The sequence below is a fragment of the Penicillium riverlandense genome (genome assembly GCF_028828495.1).
Source record: "Penicillium riverlandense strain IBT 135883 chromosome Unknown utg000006l_segment0_segment0, whole genome shotgun sequence".
NCBI classification, from domain to species: Eukaryota; Fungi; Ascomycota; class Eurotiomycetes; order Eurotiales; family Aspergillaceae; genus Penicillium; species Penicillium riverlandense.
The window spans coordinates 1664131-1678898 of NW_026643197.1; the positions used below are offsets into that span (position 1 = coordinate 1664131).

Below are 14768 nucleotides of genomic sequence, written 5' to 3' on the forward strand. Positions count from 1 at the left end.
CATATCACAAATCAAGCAGAGCTTTGAAAGGGGTAGTCTCGGTGCCATAATGTGCAAGTTTCCATCGCGATTCTCGACCTCTCCGGATGAAGCCATGCTCGGGACCTGGAAACAAGACAGCAAGGCAGAAGGAGGGGCACAAAAGGTCGCAGCGAAAAGATGTTTCCTGTCAAATACAGTATTTTACGCCACCCTACCGTCATGTGAAAAAAGTGGCTTCTATCCTTAGACAAGGGAGATCGACGACTAAGCCAATATAGATTAACTTAGGGTGTTTCAAGATAGGGTTCGGGAAACAATTCGCGAGTGTACGAGCGCAATCTGGTTTTTGAATCCGACTGTATGAAAGTACGCTCCAAAACCATGCAGTGAGATAAATGCAGTATGCCGGTGTGGGCTGTTCTCTATTCACTATAACATAACTAGACGGAATTACTATTATTTTCGTTGCAATTGACTTCTCCGCGTCGTTTCGACCAGAGGCCGATGTCACTTACGAACCGCCGGGCGGCCCCTACTTTCACGCCGTGCTTGACGAAAAACCCTAGGTCTTGATCCTCATAAATCTACATGAGATCCAGGCAATTTTCAAGAGTCACATCACGTGCTTTGTTGATATGATCTCTAAAAGTCTCGTTGCTCACCTAAGATTGCTACCATTCAGTATGTTCCTCCACGGCGACATCAAGCAGACTATGGACCATGATTAGTTCAGCATAGCCAGGCTTACTAGGCGTGGCGTCATTAGTAGGAGTAGGTATCGTTTGTTGAGATGACCCAGCCGGAAGGACATTGATATTGATCGGAGGACATATTGAACCGATTGTAGAATTATCTAGGTTTTTGTTCCGCTTTTCGAGTAGTTGATTCTCCTCGGCATACAGTTGCTCTCGAAGGCTCTTAGGAACATCGTCATAGGTCTTAAGGATTCCTCCTTGCTCCACGTATTTGACGAGGGCATTCATATGGTGTGTCCTTAATCTATAGTGTCTTTTGCTCTCCGGGTCTTGCTAGCAATATTGACCTTCGTGGCGATATAGAGGTCTGGGACATCGTATGACACGATACACATCGCGCTAGACGGAATGTTAGCCGGAGACCTACTCGGCCTCAATCTGAGCGTCTCGGTCAGTAAGCATCCTCGTGGTAACTAATGATTTTCCTCTCTTGTCGATCCTAGAAGGAAGAGCCCTATTCTCCTCTATGTAGTTAATCGATATCTATAGTTGAATCTTCTTGCTAAGACGGTATAGATGGCCCTACGCTAGTAGCTACTTCTCCGCTATTGTCTAATCAATACTAGTGCCTTCGAAGCGTTTAGTAAGATCTCCCTAGGAATGGTCATTTATAGATAACACTAGGGCAGTATCGTCTAGTCGAACTCGTCGGCTACGGGCTATCTTCCGTCGTAGAATACTCGCGGCGTCCTCCTTGATCTTTTCCTAATAAGAACTAGGTGGGAGAGTCAGGTCTTGTTCCGTATCCTTCACCACAACTCGATTGTTTAGTTTAACCCTCTATTCGATCTGGTAGTGAATATAGTCTAGAGATTGTTCATCCTATGCACTTCCATCTTCACGTTCAACCGCGGGATGAAAACTCAGTTGGTCGGACGGATGTTAGTGTACGGAGGGTGAACATTCACTAACTATGTCCTCGGGATAGTGAATGGCAGATTACTGATAGCGTCTATTCGCGGTCAAAGTAACCGGGGGTGGGGGTATACGAGGGAGTCCGTTCCTAGAGATCATGCTGTTCAGTTCGGTAGGTATCATCATCGTTGAAAGGAGTGTAAGTCATCTCCCCAAGGCAGAAGATGCCACTGAGGAGTATAGTAACATCATTGTGTGTTAGCTTCTACTAAGGGGTGTCACGGAGCGTAAAGAGAGCTGTGGCTGACAGGCTGAGTAGTGTGATAAGCAGGTTCATGAGTAGTCTGCAGGTAAGCAAGGTCAACGTAAGTCACTATTTGCAAAGTGTGGTGCATGCGCGAACGGTCGATTGGAATTATACAGATGAACTAAGCTCATTCACCAGGACTTCTCAATATCCAATTTCGGAAACAAAAACATCGTTCATGGGCTTATTCACACTCCTCGGGATCATTTGGTCGTCCAATCCGACCCGTCCCCCAGCACTTCCTGCCCTTTGTTCAAACTAACACTCGGTGCTTCCCCTAACCACTGAGGCTCGAGACGATCGAGATTGTCTTCGATCTCCCAACCGCGCCCTCCTTCCACGTAGATGGACTTGCCGTTCAGGTTAGAGTCTGAGAACAAACTGGTGACGATTCGAGCCACATCCGTCGGTGTGTTGACTGGTAGCTTGGCTTCCAGCCATGATTTTTCTATGCCCTTGGTCATGGCCGTTTGCGTCATCCATGGGCACACTGTGTTGATGCGGATGTTATGTGTGTCTGGCCTGAAGGTATACCGCCGTAGAGACCGCATTAGGCCAATCACGCCGTGCTTAGAAGCTTGGTAGACGAAGATCCCTGGAGATTCTTTGAATCCTGCTACTGACGAAACCAAAACAATGGATCGATCTTCATCAGCTCGTCTGTTTTGGCGGAGATAGACTAGGGCGATTCGAGTCACGTAGATACAGCCGAGGAGGTTGACATCAAGGGTTTTGCTGGTAGGTGTCTGATATAGGTGAATAAAACGATCAGTTCGACTATGGAATAAACAGAAGTTGTGCCTACCGCTCTGGTGGCGGGGATTTCGTCATTACCGTGCGAATCGACTCCAGGTTCAACTTGGGATCGAACAAGTTCCCAATCTCTCCGATCCCAGCACAAGAAACTACATGGTCAATCCGATGGTAAGTCTGCAATGCGCAGTCGAACAGAGCGACAACTGCGCTGTAATCCGTCACGTCGGTTGGACAGAAGATCGTTCGCGGGAGCTGCCCGGTCTCGAGATGATTGCATTCTCGTTCGAGTTCTCGCCCTGCTTCAAGCGCGACGTCGCCAAAACAGACATACGCGCCATTTCCACAACACAACTTTACAAAACTGGCTCCAATGCCATTAGATCCACCTATTTCTCTATCATTAGGGTTTCTCAAGGCACTTGATTCCTGTAATGCAACACAGTACGGTTCAACGACTAACCCGTAACTATTATCACTTTCTCACGCAGGAGTTCCGGTTTGATGGAAATTGGAAACTGGGACATGGCGCGTTGAAACTGAAATAGGATCGTATCACTCCTGAGTCCGATGGTATCAACGAGGAATAGGTTACCGTCCTGATAATCAAGCGGATCAAATACCGATAATCGCAGTCATGAGAGTCGAGTTCCTTTGTAAAAGCCCATTCTTCTCAGGACAACGTAGCTCCGAAGGCGGAATATTTCCTCACGATGCGGGGTTAAAACCCACTTTCTGAGAGCTTGGTTCAGTCAGTGCCGTCATCTACATCATGCCTTACCCACAGGCCTCACATGTCTGCGATTATGTTACACTGCAGTCTTTGCAAAGGGATTCACTCTCACGCATGCACATTTTGCGGCTCGGAATCGTTCCGAGTCAAGTCTCAAGAGATTCTGAACCCCGCAAAAGCAGCATTCTCACATGGGGTAAACCTTATCTTCTCCATAAATTTCACCAGGACCCGCCCTACGAGAGATAGATTAGGGGCCAGTTGAGTTTGAGAATTCTTTCGACTATGTCCCTCCTTTTTACCACGCGATCCAGTGTCCCGAGAGGTACATCGAGGAGTCGCCATGCCGCTTCCAGTCCAAGGCTGATGGGAAAAAAGCAATGAAACGGCGACGTTTTACTCCGCACCGGATGTCATAGGGCCACGAGGCGACACGGCAGAAAGAAGGACGGACACTTGCCGACTCTAGTCGTATTCGCGGGGCATATACGGCAGTTGATAAGCCGGCATGAAGCATCCAGCAGACCTCATTTTAGCCATGTAGATAACCTAACCAAAGTAGTCGAATCGATCTTTATTTTTGAGACAAAGGTACCTGACAACCCGCTGGATTGCAATTCATTCAAGCGTGGTTCAAACAATGGATGTTCATAAATCCCAGGACCATCTATCTGTTCAGGTATACAACCACTGAATAACTAATACCCACGTTGGTGACAATTGTCTTTATTGCCATAACGATCATAATAAAAGTACACCCTTGATAAACCCATTTATCTCATTTAGCATCTACCCACACACACTCTCTCTAAGTCTCCGTTTCGACATCTGGCTCCCTCCCCGTCAAACCACCCGCCCCTACCTTCTTCTTAAGCTTCGCCAGCGCGAACTTAGCCTCATCCTTTGCGAAGAGCGCATTCCTGGCCGGTTTCCACTGCATCAGCCCACGCTCCTGTCTCTGCTCGCTGCGCTTATTCGCCTTGTTGATGTCTTTTGGGCTTCTAGCGCTAGCCTGAGATGACGACGCCGTCGCACCACCAATGCTCCTCCCGCTGATAGTCGATGGACCATTATAACTGCTATTTTCCGAGGACAGAGATATCCGCTCCGCTTCCTCCGACTCGCCGACAAGGGTATCATCGCCGGTCTCCCGCGCGCGGTCCTCGCCCGTCCCGTTCTCCATCTGCGAGGGCTGGCCCTTCAGCGGTGGTGGAGTGACTGGGTCATGCCGCGGAGCGTCCCGGCCTGGTTCTGCGACTTTGCGGCCAGCGGAGTCTGTGTACGCGCGCGGGTCTTGGCCAAACGCGCCGCTCCAATCCTGGCCTTCGCGGTCGACCCAGCGGCGGCGCTCGGCGGGGTCCGCTTGTTTCAGCACGTCGCGGTTTTCGATTAGGGACTGCTCGTGCTTCGCCCGGACTTCTGCTGGAATGTCAATGGAGACGCTGCGCGACCGCACGCCCTGCGACATGCACGCTTCCCAGGTCTCGAATGTCTCGCGCGAGTCGTTGTCGACTACGAAGCGTTCGTGCGATTCGTCAATGCCTGGCGAGAAGCGGCACCGGAACTGCAGACGCCCGACTTCTTTTAGGTCTTCTAGGCCAGGCACTTCCTTGGCGCGCCAATTTGCTTCCGTCACGTAGTTCTGCGTCAGGCGGGAGCCTTTCTTGGTGGTCCAGATGGGGATGTCGATGTCTGTGTCTTCGTTGTCGGTTAGATGCTGCAGCCACAGGATGGCATATGCGGCTGCGCCGCGTTTTCCGGAAAGATGGATCTCGAATACCACGGGGGAACGGTATCGGTGTTTGACAGGCATGCGCAGCGAGTCGCGGAAGCTCACGTCAGAAGTATCGTAGACCGCATCGTTGCCGTCCATATGGCAGACGTGCCGGGTGATCTTGCCGACGCTGCCGCCGGTACGCATCTTGATCTTGGCGATGTGGCCGTAGTCCTTCGCGACGACCTTGTGGGAAGAAAACTCGAAAGTCCCGACGTCCCAACCCAGCATATTGGGCGGCAGTTTGGTCTCGACGTGACGGTAGAGAAGCGAGATGCGCATTCGTCCGAATCCAATCCCTCCGTCAAGGGGATACCACCGCGTCACTTGCGAGCTGGTCTGGAAGATATCGGACAGCTTCAGTGGGATCACGCCGAGGATGGGGTCGTGCTCGCGATGGCGCTGGTCACGCACGGTGATCGTTACGACGGCTGACCTCCAGTCGCGGACGAACCGCTCGGTTCCTGTATTAAACATCGGCTTGGAGCTCACTGCCTTGGCGCGGGTACGGTAGATCTGATCTCATGATCAGTATTTTGAGGACAAGCTAGATGAAAGTTTCGAAAGCACTCACCAATTGATCATTCAGCATTACCTGGCAGTAGCTCGTTGGAAGATTCCCGCCCTCTTCCTCGGTATTCTCGCCAAACGGCTTAGCGGGCTCGTACTCCTTGCCCTTGCGGTTTCCATCGCTGCCATTGATATTTGCCAGCTGGAGATTGACAATCTGATGTACCACGATGTGGAGAATGCCACTGGGCCAGAGGGGGTCCGGGGGTGTGTGCATGACGGCGTCCTCTTCTTCGTTGGTGATCGTCCCCTTCTCATCCTCAAAGGTCGGATCACCCTTCATATTCTCAGGCAGATCCTTGTTCTTCCCATCGGTTCGCAGCTCCGGACGAAGTTTCGGTTTGCCGAAATATCCAACCTCCCAGTGCAGCTGGCCTGGCATCTCGCTGCCTTCATCCATGCCCTGCAGCTTAGACACCTGGGGGAACATACGACTGGGATGCTGGAGCATTTCCCGGATTGGCAGCTCGACTTTGCCAACAATGTCATCGGCAGAGTTCCGGTCCGAGTCCCAAAGCTCGACGCTGAGGTTCTCGTTTGCCTTGATCAACTCCGGCGTCACGAGTAGCGCAGCAGTCTCCTCCCAGATCGGATTCAGGTCGTCGGTGATCACGCGCGTGCAGTACATGGGCTTCCCGTATTTCGAGAAGGACAGGTTGATGTACGGGTCACTGCCGCCGCCTTCACTACCCCTTTTGTCCTGTTTGCTCAAGCCGACTGCACGGTGGATGCGAACCCACATCACACCCAATGCCAGAGTATCCTTGTGAATGTCGTCGCCCTTGAGCATCATAGAAAGATCCATTGTCATGGACTTGGGAGCTGCAAACATAGCACATGCCGTAGCGATGGAATAGTTGACGAAATTCGAGATCAATGGCAGATTGAGGATATTAACTCCCTTTCGAACCATGGGCATACAGCCTGCACGCACATGTGGGACACCGACCAAGCTGAAAGTAACTTCCTTCATAAACGGTGGCTCGGGCATCAACTGAAATCGCAGGCGGACGGTGCCGACCAGCTCAATCAACTCGACGAACACAGGGAAAGGCACGCCGAACAGTCCTCGGACACCCAGATAGAAAACCAGCTGCATGTGCATGTTGCGTGCCTTGGACGAGGCAGACTGACCAGTAGGCTTTGCATGGTAGGCGAATGCGGCTTCCATGTTGTAATAGTCACCTCCTTCCTCGGCGGCGGCTGCTTCCTGGGGATCTTTGTTCTTCAAGTTCTGTTCGCGGATATTATTCTTCATGTGGTCTACATGGTTGTCCGGAAGAGAACGCATGCTGAGAATCCGGAATGGGTTGCTTCCTTGGTCAATTTCAGCAATGCGAACATTCTCAACCACACTGGGGGCCGAGGCCTGCATGATGTCTTCGATGGTGTCAGCCACAGGACTCAGCATCTCAGGATTGACTAGTCCCCAAACGACAGCAAGGAAACTGTTCATCCACTCGACGGATTCGGGCAGGAGGTTGGCGGTGGCCTTTGATATGATCAGCTCAATTAATTCAAATGCCTTTCAGCCCAGACTTACCATCTGCCCACGAAGCTGCTCGCTGCTCCACTCCATTTCTCGACCACTCCGGATGACCTCTCTTACCCACAACCACACGCCCGATGCAATACATGCTGCCAGCGGGATAAGACCCCAAAGCGAGCCGCCGAAGAATCGACCGAGAACGATGATCGCGAACGGAATGATAATGCACAGAGCCGTGGCGCGCGTTTCCAATTGATCAAACATTGGTTTGAATGAGATTGTCGGCGTGGGGTGGAAGAGGATATTTGTCTTCTCGCCACGAATGGGGAGATCCGACGTTGTGCCCTCTGCAATGGGATCAGGCGGCGCGGTGATATCCTGCTCTTCTTTATACTTGGCCAGATCCTGATCCGCGCTGGTCCTATGCTCTGTCGGTCGCCCCAGGTTGGCATTGGGGACTGTCAGCTTGGGATCCTTGACCGATTCCATGGCGGTCTCGTCTAGATCCTGTACGCCGATATCTTTGCCGGTAATTGGATCTGTGACTGTGTGCGTCTCTCCTTTGGGAGCCTTGCGCGGCTGATGCTCCATCACTTCGCCGCCATCTTTGCCCTGCGCTTTGTCCTGCTTGGCTCGTTGTCCCCTAGCTCGGTTGTCCTCGTCAATCTTCCGGTCTCGGTCTTTTTTGTTGGCATCGAGATGCTCGATGTACTTCTGCACCGTCGGAATGGGATTGGCCCCGCTCCAATGCTCGCCGACATGGTGCGGCTGCGGTGCTTCGGGTTCCGGGGTAGTGGAGGCCATGCTTGCAATGGAATGAGATGTTTACTAAAAGATGGCCGGTAGGGATGTATGTGGCCGGTGAGCACCAGCAGCTTCAAATCATCTCCCCTGGGTCAATAATACTGTCTGGGAGTAGTTGCAATCAAGTGCTGGCAGAGATCCAGCCCTAAAAAGTGGTCAGGTAAGCTCCTGGTGGATCTACGTCATCGGTGGGCACTGGGCACGACTGGGATGACGATATCGATCATTGGCAATCACTTTCCATAGACTATTCTGTTGCTGATCCGTCCCTCCCTCCCCACACTCGATCGCTTTATTTCTTGCACTGGCGGAATCCCCGTCTTGGCGATGCGCTCATTTCAGGCCGGCACTAATCAAGGCATTGGGCCTGCAGTGGGACATCGCTTTCTCCAGTCTTTCTCTCGTAGCTTTCGCCTGGGGATTGGTCTCCCTTGTGCACGCGACATGATGTCACTAGGGGTATCCATGACTTCAATACGGAGACCGAAGCGGTCACAACAACCATGGATGGCGCCGATGGACGATCCCAGATTGCCTCGTTCGTACGCATTCTTGTGTGGGACAGGCACCGCCGCGCGTCGAATAAAGTCGCGTATCAAGCCGGCGATCGAGTGCGAAGGGGCGATCATGGCAGTCGATCGGTTGACCGATCACAAATAGTCACTAGTGATCGAATAGTTCATGTAGCTGAGCGTAGGGCCCAGTGTATGCAAGATGGCGTCGTGTTCTTATCGCCACGGGATCGGCGATCGTCTTCCTCTTCCTCTTCCACGCTTCCCTTCAACCACATCCACAACATCTTCTCCCCCAAATGTCAACCCCGGAGGAATCTCCCGCCCAGCGATCTGCGCGCCTGCGCCGAGAGCGCCGCGAGGCCAAGATCAGGGATGGAGGAGCACAGCGTCTGGACAAGATCACCAGCCTCAGCGGACGCACTCCCCAGCGTATGCAACATCTCCCTTCCCTTCGCTTCATGTCCAACCAACCCGTCGACTTTTGCATCTCACAATAACTAACACAACTGTTTCCACAACAGCCCACGATGAATCCTCTCCAACGCCCCGGTCTTCTGCCGCCAGCGTATCCCCATCCCCCGCGCCTCAAATCCGACCCTCGCCCTCCCCCCAACCAGACATGCAGTCTGCAGAGAACCTCCGCGCCCAGCAGGAAGCCTTCCGCGCCTTGCTCCGCCAATCTGCTCCAGAGCCAGGCGAGGACCAGCAACAACCAGACGGCATGCAAGAAGACCCTACCCTGAAACTCCTCAACTCTCTCCTCGGCTCCATGCCCGGTGACCCCAACGCCGCAGCTCCCCCCGGCGCGCCTCCCCCGCCTCCAGGCCAACAGCCACCGGGCTTCTCCCCTGCCGACATCGCCTCCGCGCTTGGTGTCCCGCCCTACCTTGCCAATATGCTAGGCGGCAAACAGCCGCCGACGGAGCAGGAGCAGAAGCGCCAGCAGGTATTCAAGGCGCTGCATGTTCTCTTCGCGGTCGTGGTGTCTGTGTACTTGCTTTTCGTGATCGGGACGTCAGTTGCTACCTTTGGATTTCCGCCGCCAAAGCCCGCGACGGCTCAGAACCCCTGGACTGTGTTTGTTACGGGGGAATTGCTGCTCTCCGGTGGGAGGGTCTTGCTTTCTGGGAAACGGGGTGGTCTCGGTATGGCGGTGCAGCTGGTTAGGGATGTTATCCGCGATGGAAGTCTTGTTCTGTTTGTGCTCGGCATGGGCGCTTGGTATCATGGCGGGTGGCAGACTGCTGCGGTGTACTAGTTGAGATGAGACCAATAGATTGAAATGAAGGTTTTACCTACATTCACGATTCCAGTTGGCATACTATAAACCAACCATAATCTATACCAATATCTACATTTATATTCCTCTGCTATATATCAAGCAGGTGAATCACCCTGTCCCCTCTGAGCAGGCAAAACAACATTCCTCAAAACACCCATCGCCATCGCGTCCAGTCCCCAATCCCCCGCCCACTGCTCCATCCTCGCCCCATTCCTGAAATGCTCCGACAAATGCTCTGCCCTCGCCCTCCAACTCGGCAATGCACGCTCACAAAACCCACACCGACTGTGAACTACACTACCGCTACTGCGCCAGGCATCCAGATCAGGAACGGGCGTCTTGGTACACCCGTGGAACTTGCGCAGATGTTGCCACAGGTAGTCCTTCCGGCTGAACGAGCGCTCTGTGATGGGTTTCTCCGCGCACACGGCGAATTCGTGTTCTTCCAAATGGGAAGGTGTGGGGGATGGGAGTTCGCAGAATGGGCATGAGCTTGGTTCTGATTGGGATCCGGTCTCCGCTTTCAGGCGGCGGTTCATATCGTCGACAGAGGGCGTGCAGATCCAGGAGTCTAGAGGGAGGTGCACGCTTTTCTCGTGCCGGGTCCAGTCGTGGCGCTTGCGGAAGGATTGTGTGCAGAATGTGCATTGGTATTGGTGAACATCGTTGGATGTAGATCCTCGGCGTGTATGTCGCTGTCGGCGTGTTGTGTTTCTCTTGGGTATGAGTGGGAACGGTAGAAAGCTCCCTTCTCCTCCAGAGGATTGATAGCTCCATGCTGACGAGGCACTATCCGATGCTGAAGTCTCGGATGCCCTACTCCCAAAGCTGGAGGCAGAGGAGGGCAAATGAGAAGACGAATCCTCGAAATTGAATAGATCCATTGCAGAACCATCGATAGAGAACGGGTCCAAGAACGCGTCCATTATGTCAAGCGGAGCCTCCATCGACTCCGAAGCAATAGCATCCTGGATAACAGACTTGGGAACCGGCTCATCTTCCGGCGGCGACACCTGCCAACGTTCCATCGGGGTCAACATAGAAGACAATGTACTAGTGACCATGGGAGAACCGGCTCGAAAATGGGAGTCTGGGTGAACGGTCGATGTCTGCAGTTTCTGCTTCTGTCGCCGGCGCGCATTGGCGAACCACGTTGAAATGCGTTTCGTGGAGAATCCCGTTTCACGAGAAAGCCGATCCTTTTCGGCTTCGCTGGGATACGGGTACGTTTGGTTCTGTGAGAACCATTCCCGTAGCACGCGCGCGCCTTTTCGGATAAACTGTTTGGATTCTTTGCGTTCTGTGGGTGGTTCTGTTTGGTTGATGGGCTGTTCTTGTTTAATGCCCTAGAATAATGGTTAATAGATATGAATATCGTAGTATTGACAAATACTCACTCCATCCTCCGTGTGCTCGGGCACGCCGTGCAGATGGCCTAGCACGGGGGAGAATGTTTCGAAGCCAGATGGAAGGCGCTTTTCTCCTTTGGCTAAACTGCATTCTCGAAACAGGGCCACGCAGCTAGAACATGCTTTGATGGGATTCGGATTTGCTGGCGCAGTACGGAGGATCAGACATTGTAGCCTGTGTCTGCGGCAGTGGCTGCAAGGAACGGAGGGACGATACGCCCCGTCAAGCCACTGCGAGACATTGCCCAAAGCCCGCGTGTTGATTGGGTCCACTAATAGAGGCGACGAAGCGGTATGTTGAAGCTGTTGGGTTTGTACATCCATCCGATTCGGTGGAGTCATAGTTGAAGACGGCGCTGGGGGCAGCGCCGGATCCTCCCATTGCGACCCTTCTGTGTCTGCCAGTCTCGATGAACAGAAGTAAAAGTCATTCAAAGAGCTCCAGTTTAGGTTAGACTGTTCGGCGAACCAACTATCGGAAGCATCCATGTCCAATATGCTCTCTCCAGGGTCCGGCGTGGACGGTGGCAGTTGACTGGGCTGAGCCGGGACAGGGGAAGGTTGCTGATCCATGGAGTGCGGTTCTATGCTGTCTTTGTTATAGAAGACACTCACGCAGTCACTTGGAGCCAGCAAGAGATCCGGAACAATCAATAGTAGTTAGCGGTTCATGTTCGATCGACTCACACCGTCCGATCTAGCCTTTTCTGGTCTGGACTGCCGCCTTCCAACGACATCGATGACTAATCTATATCTATGAAATGCTTAAACCCGTAGTAAGGGCTATTTCGCAAATGATATTGTGAAAACGAGTCAGCCGTTGTTGTAAGATAGCCGGAATACATATGGTGGGATGATGGCGGCCAAATTTCTCGCTTGGCTAGCCCTTAGACAGTCTTGTTTGTGGATTGTTTCCTCTTCTCCCTCACAGACAATGCCAGCCTAACTTTGAACTCGACGTCCTCCCAGCTTTCGCACGAATCTGCAGAATTAATACCAAGGTAGTGCACTGGCTTTAGATAGGTATGCTCAAAACAGGACATAGAGTGGTCAAAAATACATATTTCAGACCTCGAGGCCTTATCTCTTGCCGCAAACAATTTGACAGGATTCGGCCCGTTCGTTTAGCAATCTGCAGTTTATCAGAATCTTTAGGCAGTTCGGAACATAGGTAGTTCGAACCAGGCAAACTAGTAGCATCAATAGCAAAACTGTCGCACTAATTCCAAGTACACCCTCTCCATCTGCCGCAGACTATCAACTTCGACCCATTCCTCCTTACTATGCAATCCTGCCCCTGTAGGTCCATATACAATTGACGGAATTCCTGCCTGGCTGAGCAAGGCTGCATCACACCAGAACGACACACTTTGAATGGTGGGCTTAGTTCCCAAAATGGTAGATGCACAGGCGGCTGTTTTCTCGACGAGAGGATGGTTCGTCGCCAGTTTCTGCGTTGGACGAGACAGCTTGATTCGAGGCTCTGCGTATCGGAACCGAGGATGCTCTTTGGAAATGTCACGCAACAATACATTCACGTCTCCCAGGACCGACTCCTCCGTTTGACATGGTATAGTGCGGAACTCGACAGTGGTGGTGCATTTTCCAGGATAAGAGGATGGCTCTTCACCACCCCGAATCAAACCACAGTGTAGAGATGCCTGTCCCAGAGTATCATCTACAGGCAAGTGGCGTTGATATTGCTCCAGCGCACGAAGGAACCAACCTGAGTGGAGAATGGCGTCTTCACCCTCATCGGGCTTTGATCCATGTGCAGCAACTCCCAAAATATCGACTTCCACCCACAAGAAACCTTTGTGGGCAGTTGCAATGATGTCCATGGTCGGCTCAACAACGATCGCAGCATCAGCACGCCAGCCAGCAGCCAGCACATCTTGGGTTCCCTGAGATGCATCTTCCTCATCCGCGACAGCAGCCACAATTACATCGCCTCGAGGCACATGGCCGCTGGCTTTGATTGCCGACATGACTGCCAGCGCTGCCGCAAGTCCACTCTTCATGTCCAGGCTACCTCGGCCGAAGACAACCTCCTTGTCATCTTTCATCCCAATCGATCCGGATAGAGGATTCTTGCCGTAACTGGAAAGACTGACAGTATCAACATGGCCATTAAACATCAAAGATTTCCCCCTCCGCTACCGCGTATAATTCCCACGATTGATGGTCGTCCAACCACGGACTCGATCTTGTGATACTCGATGTCTCGATGCGCGAACCACGAGGCCAGATAGTTCACGATCTGGGTTTCTCCAGCCCCATCAGCTACAGATAATGTTGGATTCGATGAATCAATGTGGGTGAGCACTTCAGTCAAAGAAACAGCGTCATCAAGAGACACATCCCAAGGGATCTCATAGTCTCGTGTGCCTTCCGTGCAGAGAAGAACAACAACCGAGTCTTTGCTCAGAATAGATGGAGCGTCTTTCGATGTAGCCAAGTGACGTAGTGCTGCTAACGATGCTCCTCCGCAAGGCCCTGCTGTAATAGACTTCGAGGCAAGATACTGTACTGCACGATGCGTCTCGTAGCATGAAACCGTCACACAAGCATCAAGCAGCTGCTGCAAATCAGGCCATGCCGTGGCTGACAACGTGCCACAATTCATTCCATCCATAATAGTTGCCCCTGTCTGCACTGCGACTGATTGCCCAGCACTTAGACTAGATGACAAGCACGCAGCACAATCGGGCTCGACGGCGATAACTGCCATAGGGTTTTCTCTGGATTTGCAGTGTCTCGCAACGGCGTGTGCAAGACTCCCAACCCCCACTGGAGTAACCATAACGCTCCCGGCAAGGTCAAGTTGCGCCAGTTGGGCTTCGATCTCGGTCATCATCGTCGAATACCCTTCCACAATCCAGGCGGGAATGTCTTCGTATCCCTCAAAAGCCGTGTCTTGGATCAAGAGCGCCTCGGCCACTTGTTTCGATGCTTCCGCACCCTGCTTCACAGCTTCGTCGTAATCGCCGGGGACAACGATCACATTGGCACCCTCTCTCGCAATAAGATTGCGTGTAGTGTCATCCATATTCTGAGGAACGAATATTAGGGCCTTGATGCCCAAAAGTCGGGCCATGAACGCAACTGCTCGTCCATGATTTCCTTCTGTCGCCGCTACCAGAGTGGTTGATTTTTCCTGTGCTTTTGCAGAGAGTTCATCCAAGCGCACGGTGGAAGGAAGACCGAGATACGCTGCAATAGCACGATAACATCCCCAGGATGCCCCGAGGACTTTGAAAGACGGTAGACCGAATCGATCGCTTTCGTCCTTCACGAACACAGCGCGGACACCCAGCTCAGTTGCGAGGTCAGGGAGCGGTACCAGTGGAGTTGGAGCATAGCCGGGAAGTGATTGATGGAATTGCTCAAGACCGTTGATGCAAACGGGGTCCCGGTGCTGGCCAGCTGCCGAGGAATTCACAAAGATTGGCCGGCGCGACATGCTATGTATTTTCTGCCGCGGAATGTTATTATTAGAAGGTGGATATGTGTTGTGCCGCATTTTGAAAAAGGACTGTT

General features: G+C 52.4%; 6 protein-coding genes across 6 annotated transcripts; 1 reads left to right on the forward strand and 5 right to left on the reverse strand.

The window, feature by feature from the left end:
* Positions 1-653: 653 nt before the first annotated feature.
* On the reverse strand, positions 654-965 carry N7474_006913 (uncharacterized protein; the record flags this gene model as incomplete). The annotated part of the gene is made up of 1 exon (XM_057198323.1): positions 654-965. The coding sequence occupies one exon, from the start codon at positions 963-965 to the stop codon at positions 654-656; it is 312 nt and encodes a 103-aa protein (XP_057051763.1).
* Positions 966-2102: 1137 nt separating this feature from the next.
* On the reverse strand, positions 2103-3179 carry N7474_006914 (putative 3-hydroxyacyl-CoA dehydrogenase; the record flags this gene model as incomplete). Its single annotated transcript, XM_057198324.1, has 3 exons — positions 2103-2634; positions 2705-3041; positions 3116-3179. The coding sequence occupies 3 exons, from the start codon at positions 3177-3179 to the stop codon at positions 2103-2105; spliced, it is 933 nt and encodes a 310-aa protein (XP_057051764.1).
* Positions 3180-4193: 1014 nt separating this feature from the next.
* Positions 4194-8022, reverse strand: N7474_006915 (C2 domain protein; the record flags this gene model as incomplete). Its single annotated transcript, XM_057198325.1, has 3 exons — positions 4194-5675; positions 5734-7221; positions 7273-8022. The coding sequence occupies 3 exons, from the start codon at positions 8020-8022 to the stop codon at positions 4194-4196; spliced, it is 3720 nt and encodes a 1239-aa protein (XP_057051765.1).
* An 811-nt stretch (positions 8023-8833) lies between these two features.
* N7474_006916 (uncharacterized protein) lies at positions 8834-9795 on the forward strand (the record flags this gene model as incomplete). The annotated part of the gene is made up of 2 exons (XM_057198326.1): positions 8834-8966; positions 9059-9795. The coding sequence occupies 2 exons, from the start codon at positions 8834-8836 to the stop codon at positions 9793-9795; spliced, it is 870 nt and encodes a 289-aa protein (XP_057051766.1).
* A 119-nt stretch (positions 9796-9914) lies between these two features.
* Positions 9915-11801, reverse strand: N7474_006917 (uncharacterized protein; the record flags this gene model as incomplete). Its single annotated transcript, XM_057198327.1, has 2 exons — positions 9915-11165; positions 11217-11801. The coding sequence occupies 2 exons, from the start codon at positions 11799-11801 to the stop codon at positions 9915-9917; spliced, it is 1836 nt and encodes a 611-aa protein (XP_057051767.1).
* A 626-nt stretch (positions 11802-12427) lies between these two features.
* Positions 12428-14691, reverse strand: N7474_006918 (Peptidase M20; the record flags this gene model as incomplete). Its single annotated transcript, XM_057198328.1, has 2 exons — positions 12428-13328; positions 13430-14691. 2 exons carry the CDS (start codon positions 14689-14691, stop codon positions 12428-12430), a joined length of 2163 nt encoding a protein of 720 aa, XP_057051768.1.
* Positions 14692-14768: the final 77 nt, after the last annotated feature.